The sequence below is a fragment of a genome, unplaced genomic scaffold, assembly GCF_019419815.1.
Source record: "Pyrus x bretschneideri cultivar Hongxiangsu unplaced genomic scaffold, Pyrus_bretschneideri_v1 Contig44, whole genome shotgun sequence".
In the NCBI taxonomy this organism is placed as follows: Eukaryota; Viridiplantae; Streptophyta; class Magnoliopsida; order Rosales; family Rosaceae; genus Pyrus; species Pyrus x bretschneideri.
The window spans coordinates 1,570,383-1,584,165 of NW_025999768.1; the positions used below are offsets into that span (position 1 = coordinate 1,570,383).

Genomic DNA, 13,783 nt, shown 5'->3' on the forward strand with positions numbered 1-13,783 from the left:
TCCAATCGTTGCCATAACACTTTTAATTATACGAACGTATTTTAAGCTTTCTAGTAGTACTGTCAAAACGAGCTCTTCGCGGGATGTTAAAGCATATGTTTTCCGACTACCTTTTTTACTTTATTTTAAAGCAAAAGGATTAAAATTTGTATTACCTAAATCCATCCAATTCAGCATGATGCTAAAATACTAAAACTTTTAAGAAATATATAGTCAGAATTGCAAGTTAAATTCATCAGTACGAATCAAAGAAGAATGAATCAAGAAATCAGATTGTTCAGAGAGAGGTTGTCACACATACAAACAATTGAAACAAATGTCGACCACAAACTAACATAAGAATAATAGAATGTAAAGTACAATAACTGATGAGACGTTTAAATACAAGTGGAATGATTTAATCACTAGTAACTTTTTTCCCATCTCTCAAATTTCCAAAAGTTTAGTTAGGACCTCACAGACCTCGGCCTCAGGCCAGAATTGACGCTGCGCGCCGGAGTTGCGGCTGCCGGAGAGAAAAACTCCGAATACATTTCCATGAAAAACTTTTCCACAATTTCTAAATAGGCAGGACAAGTGAGTCTAGAATAATAATGAAGAACCTCTTCGATGTCCAAAACATGATCTACATTGCTCACGTCCAACATCTCCAACTCCTTCAGCTTCTGTTCCACTAAACAACCCCTTCCCACGGCCCTCGATTCCTTTGAAAAGGTTTCAATCTTTGCAGGAGGAGAACCTGCAGCTGCAGGATGTGAATTGAGTGGCCGTGGAGATAAGCTTGAAGGGTTTTGAACATGATCTTCATGAAGATGTTGTGATTTGGCGGGTGTGGAGGGATGTTTCTTCTTGTTCGTCGATCGCCTGATGTTTTCGATTTTTGAATCCCATTGGTCTGTGAAGTCGGTGTACAACTTGTCCAAGTCTTTGTATGTTGTGGCGTGGAGATTATTCATGTTGTCAACGACAGAAACAGAAGTAGAAGCAGAAGCATGGGGAAAGGGGTTGTCGTAGCTGTGGAAAGTAGGGGATTTTGGGAGCTTTTGGTAGCTTCCGTCAGAGAAGAAGTTCTTCAAGCTCCCTAGGGTTTTCTGGAAGAACTTCTTGGTGTGGTAAATGGAGCTCCTAAGCAACATTGGCGGCAGCTTGTGGTGTGTTTTAATAAATGAAGAGAGAGAGAGAGAGGGAGAGAGAGAGAGAGGATCTTTCAGTACTTTTGGCTTCTTGCAAGTGATGATCTCAGTGACGAAGGAAGGGTTTCTTTATACAGATAATAGAATCAGAGGAGCCATGGAAGGTTGTTTAACTTTCTACGGAAAAAGGGAAGTCCTCCTCCCTTCGGCTTTTCCCTTTATGTTTCTTTGTCTCCACACGCTCCCTTCCTTCTCTCTCTCTCTCTCTCTCTCTCTCTCTCTCTCTCTCTCTCTCTCTCTGATCAAAGATCATGGATCATATGGTGATGAAATGAGAGATGTATTGTAGCTTAAGGTGGCGACTGTTCCTTTTTGTACAAAAAGATTGTTTCGTTGCTTTTACTTTAGAAGGTGGGAGTTGGTGTGTAGCCGCTTTAGGAGAATGAAAGGAGCGGGATGGTTGTTGGACCAATTCTCTCATCTAGCTAATTTGATTGATAATTGATTCTCTTTACTTTTCCCACTTTTATATACTTCTTTTACATACAACGAATTTTTTCGATGTTACTGCCATGATGCTATATGATTATTTGATATACGAACTATCAATGTCATTACCTTATACACATACCTCTTATTAATAAAGTATAAAAGAGTCATGATAATGAAATCACTCCACCTTAGATAATGACATTGTATCTCCCTTGATTTCCTATGTTTTGTTTCAGTAGTTGGCTCTTGCAAATGGAAGTTTTCGAATTGATGTACTCTTCATGAACAATTAGGTATGACAAAGCAAAGCCACCAATGACTCATCTATCACTCACTTGGAAGGAAATTCAAAATCTTCTGTACTCAAAATTTTATGTGGCCTTTCTATAACTTATCTACTTAAGTAACACGTGTCTTTTTTACTTAATTTATCTTTAGCTTTTAAGAGATATTTAAATGAATGGTCAAGTGTCAACAAATGAGATAGGATCATAGAAACACAACAGAGAATTTTGAGGACAGAAAATTTAAACTCCTTAAAAGGCAACGGATAGTACTTTTGGGTTACTGAGCTGTAATGATGTGGGTTTTACTAGCTTTATGGTCTCTCTATACTTTTATTGTTGAGCAATTGAGTACTTGTGGTTCTCCAAAAGCACTCCAAGGGTTATAATGGTTTGTCTTAGTCTCATAGATTTTAATATTTAACTTGAGACTTTACATGCTTGATTGTTCTATAGCACAACCCTCAGCAAATGCCATGCTATTAGAAATTACTACTAACCAATTAAGTTTTATATACCCAATAATATTTTGTAAACTACAAGATGTGATGATTGATGGTTGGACTATATTTTTAATGATTTAAAGAATGATTTCAATCACCAACTGACGTAACATCTGGTCTACAAAAAGATGTTCTGCAAAGATGGTCTCTCTAGCATCATCATTAAGTAAGAGATCTTAAGTTCGATTATTGCCAAAAGCAAAGTTGAATCATATTACTATGGCAAGCCCATTGTAAGGCTTAGCCACTCCTCCATTCTCTTAGTGTAGATAATATCGTTTGTTAAAAAAAAAATCATGTTACAGCATCTACATTCGTATGTATTCATAGTAGATTACACAAAACAATGATGAAAATAAAGATTCAATCTATCAATGAAATCTCCTTATGACGTTTTGTTCTATGGACACCCAATTTCTAAATGTTGCAGTAAGATTAATTGTCCGTGTTCAAATTTCTTGGACATTGATTTTTGATCAGAATGTTTTGTTGTATCAAACCTATCTTATCTAATAAAGAAAACTTCAAAAAAAAAAAAAAAAAATCTCTTGAGAGTGTTTATTGTAAGGACCAAAAGGGTTTTTTCACAACCAAAAAAAAAAAAAAAAAAAAAAAAAAAATCCATACTACATTTAGCAGGAAAAAAAAAGAAAAAAACTAAGTATTCTTAGGCTATAGAAGCGCTTTTTGGAAGATCACCTACTAAGCCCTGGTTTGGTACTTAGGTGATTCTGAAAAAAGCTAGTATCAAAAAAAGCGGAGAGCTTTTTTGTGTTTGGTAAACATTCAGCTTCAGCTTTTTTTCACAGTTTCAGGTGAAAAAAAGCCAAAAACAAGAAGCTGCAAAACCCAGCTTTGAAAAACTGACTTTTTTTCACATCCGTTTTATATAAAAGTTTACCAAACACTATAATACTACTTTTTTTTATTTTTTCAAAAGCACTTTTACAAAAAAGTTTACCAAACACTCTGCTGCTTTATTTCACAGCTGCTTATTCTCACAACACAGCAAAAACAACTTTTTTTCAAAGCACAGCAATACCAAACCAGCCTTAAATACTTGATGCTTCTTGAATCGCTCCCTAGGTGCCTTTTTTCAAGTAAGTGTTTTTCTTAGGAAACACATCTAAGTGTTTAATATCAATTCTAACATAATTTTTATATTATTTTTACCTCATTATTTTATTTTTCATCCACCTCATAGAACATGGATTATATATACACTTTATTCTCGTATTTTAAAAAACTTTCTCTCATAGGTTAGAAGAGATTTTTTAGTATTCCTAAAAGACGAGCACATACGCCATATGTCATTATATAAGTAGAAGAATACTTGAAAAAAAAAATTTCTTCACTTATATAATAATATATGATACACCGCGTCTCTTATTCTGAATACACTAAATCAAAACCTCAAGTGAGTTTTCAGGGGTTTAAACTGTGGTCCATTCCCAACCCAAAATCCTTTAATTGTCACCTGTCAGTCTTGCTGGGTACAGACATGTTCCGAGTTCTTACTCCCTTGCCACGAATAGCCCAACCCAAAAAGCCCAATTACTTTACCTGGGAATATGTGTGAGACAGTGAGAGGGCACAGAAACCCAAAATCGTTAGCCCAATGGAGAAATTAAAAGAGCATTAAGGCTCAGTAACCCAAAAAATGCCATGCAGCCCACCGGAGGCACCCATCAAATGTAACATCATTGGCAATAGTCAGAGATTCTTTTAAATCGCTTCCAACTTTGGTAAGCAGTATTTACACACAGGTGACAGGACTGTGCCTGCTGATCTGACACCTCAGCTCAGCCCTCCAATTATATTGGCCATCAAAAAGTTCATTGGAGAAAGGAGTAGGATAAATTTTTTATATGTAACTGGAACACTTGTTACGTAGCGTGTCTTTGTATGTATTACTAGTATGGGTAGATGATAGAGTTGATATTTACTACTTATACGGTGTATTATGGTTAACTTATATGATATCATATAATTAATTTGACCGAAGGTGTAAATTGATATAATTTCAATATAATATAGCTAATCTTTAAAAAACTCATACACAAGTAAACGATAAGGTTGATATTTTGCACTCTTGTAATTTAAATAAATACATATGTTACAATATAAATATAAGTATAATGTGCACAGATATCGTATTTTTTTTTTTAACAAACGATATTATTTACACTAGGGGAGTGTGGGAGTGAGCTAAGCCTTACAATGAGTTAGCCATAATATTGTGGTTCAAATTCGCCTTTAACAAGGATCGAACCTAAGACCTCTTACACTAGACCATAGTACTAAGTAGCTGTACCAACATCAAATTTTTGGATGCACTGATAATTCTATTTCGAGAAATCACATTTTTTTTCTCATCTGTCCAAAATTTATGTGACATAGCTTTCTAGATATCACATTCTACCAAAAGCTCCCCACTTTGGTTCAAAATCTATATTTTCTCCTTCCATTCCATTGTGTCTTCTCTTTCATTTCAATTTTTATTTTTCGGCAAAAACCCATTTGCCCTATTTTCCTCTGAAACGGACTTATCAGTTTTCAATAGAAAGCTACTACTGCTTCAATTACTTGACATATCAGCTTTCAATAGAAAGCTACTGCTGCTGCCAAATATTCCTCCTTACGAACAAAACAAAAAAAAAACAAAACTCTTCTTTCCGTTCTTTTGTTCATGCACATTCTTTCACGTATCAATCGATTGGCAATTCGGGTAACGTACTAACATTATTGACAAATTGGGTGGCATTTACAGTAACGTTAGAACAATCTGAACCACACATTCAAATGATAATTTACACAGTTAATGATTCAAATTTACGTACTAACAACACATGCAAGTTAGTATTTGTTTACTTTGCACTTAAAAATGGAACACTCATTTGAATTTTGATGTTTGTTCAAATTATGAGGCTGTCAATTGATTCTGAGTTGGACGCTAACAGCTTAACAGCTTACAGAGATGGATACGCTTTCAAGTTTTTATGTTTTCTTATATTATGAGATTGTTAATTGGTTATGACTTGGATGCTCATAGTCTAACAACTAACAAAAATCCCCAGTTAATTGTTTGTATATATAGTAAAGGAATCAAATTTGATTTTATTAATTAAACATATGTGTAGTTTGACAGCACAACAAAAATAGATTCACCTAACTCCCAATGATATATATTGTCTCTCTTAACAAGTTGCAAATATTAACAATTTTGGTTTTCTTGTCCATTGGCATTATGACAATAATCCCCAGTTAATTGTTTGTAATTTTAATCTCCCAATAAACACATGTTTGTCATTCAAACTTGTGAACTAAGAAGAAAGTGATCGAAAACGTTTATCTTTGTATCAAAAATTTAAGAATAAAGTAATTAAAAGTATTTATTTTTGTATCAAATGTTATGTTTTCGAATTCTCCTCCTTCAATATTGCTTTTACATAATAATAACCAATGTTGAACAAAATTAATTATGAGCAAAATTTTCTTAAAACGCTTGTCCATCAAGAATAAATACCAAAAGTCTGTGGAGGATCATACTGAGGAGCAGAGTGCATGAGTTACTAACAAAAGGACCCTTTGCCAAAGGAAGTGAGTAAATAACCACGATTATCAAAGTGCATGAGTTACTAATGAAATGATCCTTTGCCAAAGTGAGTAAATAATCACGATTATCTGTTTGACATAACCGTTATCCATCCCTAATAATAATTACACTGTAATTTGAAAAAACTCTAAAAGGCTAAAAGGGGAAGCCCCCAAAAGCTTCTTCAAATTAATCCTAGTCTTTTTAGGTTAGGGAGAAGCTAAGCCTGTGTGTAGTACAAAAATAATGTTCAATCAAGGACTTTTTACCTAGAGGATTTTGAAAGTTGGATCACCTTTTTGTATTCTTTTGGTGCGATCTTTGGCATGGAGATTCAAAAAGGTACAACCACACACAAAAAATTATAGCAACTTTATGTGAACTAAACCACTTGCTTTCCCCATCTTTCAAGTGTTCTAAGTTGAAAAAGTTGTCATCCCACACTCAAAAAAGTAATGGAAACATTCAGACCCTTTTTCCTCAACCAATCTTTTTTCAAAAAAGCATCAATGAACTTCCACAAGCTTTTCTTTTTCTGCTTCATATTTTCAAACACCAATTGTTTATGCTTTATTTTTTTCTGTCAAATCATAAAAAGAACAGAAGAAAACTCAGAAATCATCCATAGAAAAAATCAAAATATACTTTTACTAAGAAAGACAAAGGAATTAAAATACATAGAGATCACATAACTGAGGCTAAAGAGATAATAACCCATCAATGTAGTTCTCTTTAGGAATCGACTGAATAGTGAGATTCGAACTTGAGATATCTTCCAACGTTCGGAAGAAAAGTGCCACTAAACCCGTCAATGTAGTTACCCAAAGTTTGATTCTAACTATTAATAAATCCACTAGAAAACACAGATTACAGAAAACTCTATCATTAAGACCCCCCGTTGGAAAACAAAGCTTCCCAAATCTCAGTAAAAACCTCAGTAATCACTCCGTGATGATGTGTGGAATTCAAAGACAGAAAACACTGCAGAAGCTGTTCGAGATCCTTCGCCGAAAATATCTGCTTCTCGAAGATCATCTCCACCATTGATGTCCTGAAGTCGTTGTACGGATCGCTCGACTTCTTCACCACCGCAAAGCAGTCCTTCACTCTTCCTTGCAACGGAAGCAGACCCACGTCGGAACTCGCTCTTCTCCGGCTGCCGCTGCTCCCGTTTCGCCGTGAGCGACCGCGCAAGCGGGGCCCGGAGGAGTCGGAAGAGTGGCTCTTTGAAGAAAACAGTGTGTCAGTCTCGTCATCGCTGCTCGACCACCATCCTCTGTAGTTGTTACTATCGAAAGATGAAGAACTAAACGGGAAAAAATCATCGTTGGTTTTGTTCTTCTTTGAATTCCTCGTCTTCTTCTTCTTTTTCTTGACTCTTGTTTTTCTTTGTTTCGAGTTGTTCTCATGGAGGTTGTAGAAGGGGTTTAACGGCGGCGAGTTTGGCGAGGCTGGAGGGCATGTGTGGCCGTCGGGATTAAAGGGTTTTACAAAAGGAGAGTACTTTTCGAAAATCTTGCGTCTTGGGAGCATGGCGTCTTTGATAGAGATAATTGATTGATTTGAGTCGGAGCATTTGGGTCTGCAAATGGAAGGAAACTGTCGAGGAGGCAACTGCTTAGGCGGCGGCTCGGCAACATGCAAGTCTTGCTGGTTCTCAGGCAAGCACACGGCTTTTTCGATCACGTCCGATAAGTTTCGGGTCCTGCAGGAGCCGAATGAGGATCGGAACATGTTTGAGAGCTTGAGCTTGAATCGGTTTTGCATTGCACTTGCAGAGAGCTATGGAGAAGAACTGAGTTTCTAGAGAGAGAGAGAGAGAGAGAGAGAGAGAGAGAGAGGAGAGGAGAGAGAGAGAGGAGAGAGAGAGATGGAGGAGTTTGGATGAGAGGGGTATAAATGCATGAGAAACCGAAAGTGGGAGCGTTTTAAATGATATTTTAACATTTGTTTGAGGAAACTTTTTGCTGGTTTGTCTTCTCCTTTGTCATCTACAAGAAATACGAGTAAACTTATTCACACCATATTTTTGTATTACATTTTCGTATCATTTTAGGTGATATTTAATATAGACAGCCACATCATTTAAATTAATCAGATTTTTAAATTTAGTTCATTATTTAATAAACTAATAATTAAGAAAAATTAGTTAATTAAATGATGATTGTGGTATACAACTCCTTCATTTCCTTGGGTTTTGCAAATTTTTCAAATGATGTGGCTGTCCACATCAGATGTCACCTAAGGTGATATAGAAAAATGTGGTATAAAAACAATGTATGACTAGCATTACTTCAAGAAATACTGGTTTTGATTATTTGATTATATTGTTGACTTGTAGCCATAATTTTTTTTTCTTAGATGCGAAAGGGAACACATTAGTGAGAACGGATGCAATCTCTATTACGTATATTTGAGTACAAATTTTCCCTTAAAGTTTAAATTAAGTAAAAGTAAAATCTCGTTGGTATAAAAAAAGAGTTCTTATTTTTCTTTTTCTAAGATGATATATGGTCCAACTTTACCTCCCAACTAATCTTTTGTATTTTAGCATTTTTTTTTTTAAATTTTTTTTTGGGTTTCAGCCAATTTGGAATCTTGCCTTGAGAATGAATTTATGAATATGAAATCATTACACAGTTATGTTACGCATGCATGGGCAGCTAGATGATGAACCATTCGACTGCAGATCTGAGGAATGCCTTCTATCTATGGTTATTGAGTAATTGCCCACGCACTATATTAGGTCTTGTGCATGGGAGGATGGACCAAAAACTTTAGTGATCTTGAGGCTATTTATGGGCATATATAATTGTAGTTTAAACTATGTTGAAATAATATAAGCTTATATATTTCGTTGGTCAAACAAAATTTTAAACCATGAAGTTTACGCGAGAGAATTTGAATTCGAAGTAAGGGAAGCGTCACACTACCCTATTCACTTTAGCTTTAAGCCTTGTATGTGAAGCAGGATTTGGATATAATCAAACTATGTATCGTAAGAAAATTCAAAATTCTAGCTTAAGATGTGAGGAACATTAAATTATGCACCTATACATGTAGAATATCACCATACTAGAAATGCTACTTGTCTGCCGCTCTTTTGGTCATCTAAGTTTGAACTAAAAGCTATTAAGCCTTTCATAAAAATATGGCATCGACACAGTTCGTTTTGGCATTTTCTCACATGTACACAGTTCTTTTTGGCATTTTTCACATGTGTGACTAAATAATTGAATATGTTTCATAAGTATGGCATAGTCTTGATTTCACTTGTTTGGATTTATTATGTTATTTGAAATCAATTTCTCCGAGCAAGCTCTTCCATCTTGTAGACGTTTTCTTCGATGTCATTTGGCTTCATGACATTCTAGTATAGTTTTTATTTTTTTCCAAGACTTGTTACGTTTACATTATCCAATTTCAAGTTAGATTGATGATTATGTTACAAGGAAGTAGAAACCTTTATATGCACTTCCAAGAATTAATTAATGACAAGGAAGAGGGTAAAATATTGCTGTCAGATATACACCGGAGATGCAGAAATTATTATAAACTGTGGATGTTGCTTTCTTGGTTCCTGTATAGGAATCAAACAATCCTGCGGCTTGTTATGACGTTGCAATAATATATACCTATATGTAGGTATATATTAAATTAAAAGAAAGAAGAAACTAGAATCTAAAAATTCTTAGCAAGTGATATATTGTGTTGATGGTTAGAGTATTCCACTTCCACTTCAACTTATTCTTAATGTATTTCGAGTTTAAATTCTTTGATATTTTTAGTGTAGATTAATATGTGTAGAATATCACTTGTAATATTAAAAAGAGATGTTTGACTTTAAAAAATTCAAAAGAAACGTTTGAGAGATGTAAACCATGAGTAATCATATTTAATATACATATATAGACGATTGATCGTAGAACTATTTTGAAATATATTAGTGGGTATGAGAGTAAATCAGTGATGACTATGAGACCTGGATTGAGGCTCTGACTCTATCTTTGTAAGGAGAAATTTTTCAATGTGTCAGGTCGTGTTTAATATACATATATAGACGATTGATCTTAGCACTCTTTTCAAATATATTAGTGGGTACGAGAGAAAATCAGTAAAGACTATGAGACATGGACTGATGCCCTAACTCTATCTCTATAAGAAGAAATTTCAGTGTATTGGAAATACGGTTCGATAGCCCAATACAAGTGGTTGGATACACACTGAAAAATTTCCTCTCTGTGAGAACCTTTCTTCTCATTGGTATAATATTATCTTTAAGTAGAAAACAGGTTTGTAAAGAGACAAGGATTTGGTCCTTTTTTTGTTTCTGAATATAAAGTGGGGTCTCTATGTTGGGAAGCACCTTAAATTAAACACACAGATGCATGAAGCATGGAAATGGGAGGGTCATTAGCCAACATATTTGTAGCGCAGCCTGGCTCCATTCAACCACTTACCATGTACACTATATGTGCTCGTGACCCAATAGTTTAGTTTTTATTGATGATTAAAATTGTTATTGGCGTTCTAGAAAAATTGTCGAGTCCTTTATCATAAAAATATTATTTTGAAGTCTAAAAACAGATTTTCTTCTTGCGTAATCTATGTACATGAGCTACATTTCTTTTCTTTTCCGAAAGACCATAAAACTTATGTACAATATATTCTTCAGAATCATTTATATTCTTCCTTGTGAGTTCAAATTTAGCTCTTGAAATTGGAAGTTTCGATAAGCAGACGTTGCATAAAAAAAGAATGCCTTGGAAAGTGGAAAACCTCCCCAAACATGCAGGTTTGTCACCCACCACCCCTGGTTACATGCATATTTTCATGAGAGAGAGGGGTTAGTGAGATTCAGAGTGGAGGACAAAGGTTATATTGTCACCTTTTCCATGTTGTACATGGGAAATATTATTATTCAACAGGCTTTTTTGATGTTTTCAATCTGAATTTTTGGTTTTATATCTGTTGTCAATTTGTTCGTGTCTGCTTCCCATTTGTCCACCAGTTAAAAGACAAATTGAGAGAACCTAAAACTCTCGGCTTGCACCGAACAACTTGAAAGTTTTCATGTACTGACTACTGAGTACTACTTACGTTTCAATTTTCACAATTTAAAAAAAAAAAAAAAAAAAAAAAAAAAAAACTAATGAAAAAAACTTGAAAATTTTGAGTTTACTTTTTAGTATCAGGATTGACTTTTTAGTGTAAAAATGTGATTTTTAGTTAAAATAAACAGTACCGGAAACTTTTCGTTAAACTTCTCGAAAAAAAACCCTAGTGGCATATAATACGTATATATATTTATATTTTCTTGAAACACACACGCGCGCGTATGTATATTTGAAGATGAGCATCTCAAGGTCTTAGAAGCTTCCAACAGCTAAATACAGATTGGGGAGCGCAGGTTCTTAACCTTTACAACCAATGCTCCCATGCAACCAAGAGCTAACAGACAGTCTTCTGCAGATGGGATTCATTTTTCAAGTCGAAGTTTGCTCTTTGACAAGAAGAAACTTATTGCCACGACATAGATTTCGTCATTCACTTACACTCGCTTTCATGCTCTTGTTATGACTAAAAGGTCCAGGCTCTGAAAATTTAAAAAAAAAAAAAAAATCGATCTGGACTTGCGAGAGGGGTTAGTGTTTGACGTGTTGAGAATGCATTTTGGGCGAAAATGGTGGTTACTATTTCCATGAATACCATAAAGGAATAGGATTGGAGGTAAAAAAGACAAGGGCAATGAACCAAGCTATGAGCCAATAAGCTTTCATAACAATCTCATCACCCCCTTGCAAGTTGTAATCTTATCTAACAAGCCAAGTTCTAGTTAATTCAACCGATCTATGGCTAATTCTTGTTAATTGAAATTGTAAACAAGATGAGAATCTTTAGAGTTTAGTAAACTATAGCTAATTTGAACTAATGTGTCTAATTGTAGTTAATTCAGACGCGAAAAAAAGATGAACAGTCTTTGGAGTTAATTCGATCAAATTGGAAACAAGATGAGTAATCTTTAGGTTAATTCGGACTGAAACAAGATGAAAAATCTTCAGGTTTTAGTTGCAATCGCAAGCCCATTTGAAGTCTCTATAAACACAAGCCAAGTTTTGGTATCTGATTTGGATCTAATTCTGGTTAATTCGGACTGAAAACAAAATGAACAAGCTTTAGGGTTTAGTTGTAATTTAATGTTTATGTGTAGTATTTATGAAAACAAGCAACATTTTGGCTAATTCCAACTTATCCGTGTCTAGTTGTGGTTAATTCGAACTTCAAAAAAAAGATGAACAACTTTTAAGTTAAATTCATAATGAAAACAAGATGAACAATTTCTAGGGTTTAGTTGCAATCTTTTTATAACAAGCCAAGCTCTATCTAATGTTGGACTGCTCTGTGTCTAATTCTAATTAGTTCATACTTCAAAACAGCTTTAACCCAGGTCCTTCCTATTGTGGTGAGGTTTTCCGAAATTCATGCGGGTAGATTTATTGGTGGTTTCTCCTTGAACTTGGGGCATTATACTTCTTTCTATGTGGAGTTTCATGTTGTCATCCTTGCTGTGAAGTTATCGTATGTGCAGGGTTGGCAAAGCTTATGACTTGAAAGTGACTCTTCTAGTGTGATATCTTGCTTTGCTTATGGTTATTTTTCTCCTCATTGGTCGCTACAGATCCGTTGGAAAAACTATATTTCCTGGTGGTGGCACATGGTTTTCCTTGCTCTCATACGTTTTGAAAAGGGATCGAATACAATTGCCAACATATATTAGCTAATTTAGGACCTTCTCTTGTATTCATTTGTATGTCAAGTCACTCCTTTTATAGAGATTCTTCCTTTTTTGCATTTAAATGTCTTAACATGCTGGCCTACAAGTATATCTCCCCTTCTTGTCCTGCGATTTTCTTTTTTACCTAGTCCTTTCTTCACATCGATGCTAACTGTTTGAAGTTGCAATTAATTTTGGCAATTTGGCAAAAGCATCCCATACAACAATACAAGATGTGGATTGTTGGGCACTGATGGGTAAAAAGGGACAGGCCTTTCAAAATCAATCAGAGAAAAGAAAGATTTGAACCCAATTACAGGCACTAAACGATGGAAAAGTAACAAAGTTGAAAAGTTGCTTGGAATTTTTACCATGTCTAGTAACTCAAGTCAATCGAACTCATTTTGTATAGTTAGAATGCGTGTGGATGCACAGTTTTTTTTTTTTTTTGATAGAAACGATGGTAGTATATTGATAGAGAGGCCATTGGGAGCCAAGAGTCACTGTACAAAAATGTTACATTACATCCTCCACAAGGAGATCAATAATGAAACTAGGAGGCTGGTAAATCCAATCAAGATGACTGTCAATATTTAGACTGAACCTAGATAAACGATGAGCAACGGTGTTGGCTTGACGGTGAACATGGGCAGAAAGATCTTCACTGATTGCAGCGAGCAAACTCTTCGGGCACAGGTTTTCCATCCACCCGTGAACAACCACCATTTTTCTCCTAGTTGTTTGTCATCCTCTTGTCTTTGTCTAAGTTCTCTATTCTTTTCTTCTATTTTTTTTACTTGTGAACAGACTGGTTGTACAGTTTTACAGTTGTTTTATATTCCATATAGGTATAGTACAATTTAGGGTTGATGTTGGATATTAGTCTGTAATAATCTAATCTGATGTACTTAATTAACAATCTCCATTGACCACCAATTTGGGGCCAACATGTACGAATTGTTTATTATTCTTTTCTTTCAAAAAAAAGAAAAAGAAAAGGA

At 34.9% G+C, this 13,783-nt stretch overlaps 2 protein-coding genes across 2 annotated transcripts; both read right to left on the bottom strand.

Moving 5' to 3' along the window:
- Positions 1–248: 248 nt before the first annotated feature.
- On the bottom strand, positions 249–1,424 carry LOC125469601. The gene has a single exon (XM_048567140.1). The coding sequence runs from the start codon at positions 1,134–1,136 to the stop codon at positions 447–449; it is 690 nt and encodes a 229-aa protein (XP_048423097.1). The 5' UTR covers positions 1,137–1,424; the 3' UTR covers positions 249–446.
- Positions 1,425–6,632: 5,208 nt separating this feature from the next.
- LOC103960706 (transcription repressor OFP8-like) lies at positions 6,633–7,874 on the bottom strand. The gene has a single exon (XM_009373189.3). It carries the CDS (start codon positions 7,772–7,774, stop codon positions 6,893–6,895), a length of 882 nt encoding a protein of 293 aa, XP_009371464.2. The 5' UTR covers positions 7,775–7,874; the 3' UTR covers positions 6,633–6,892.
- Between the last annotated feature and the right edge of the window lie 5,909 nt (positions 7,875–13,783).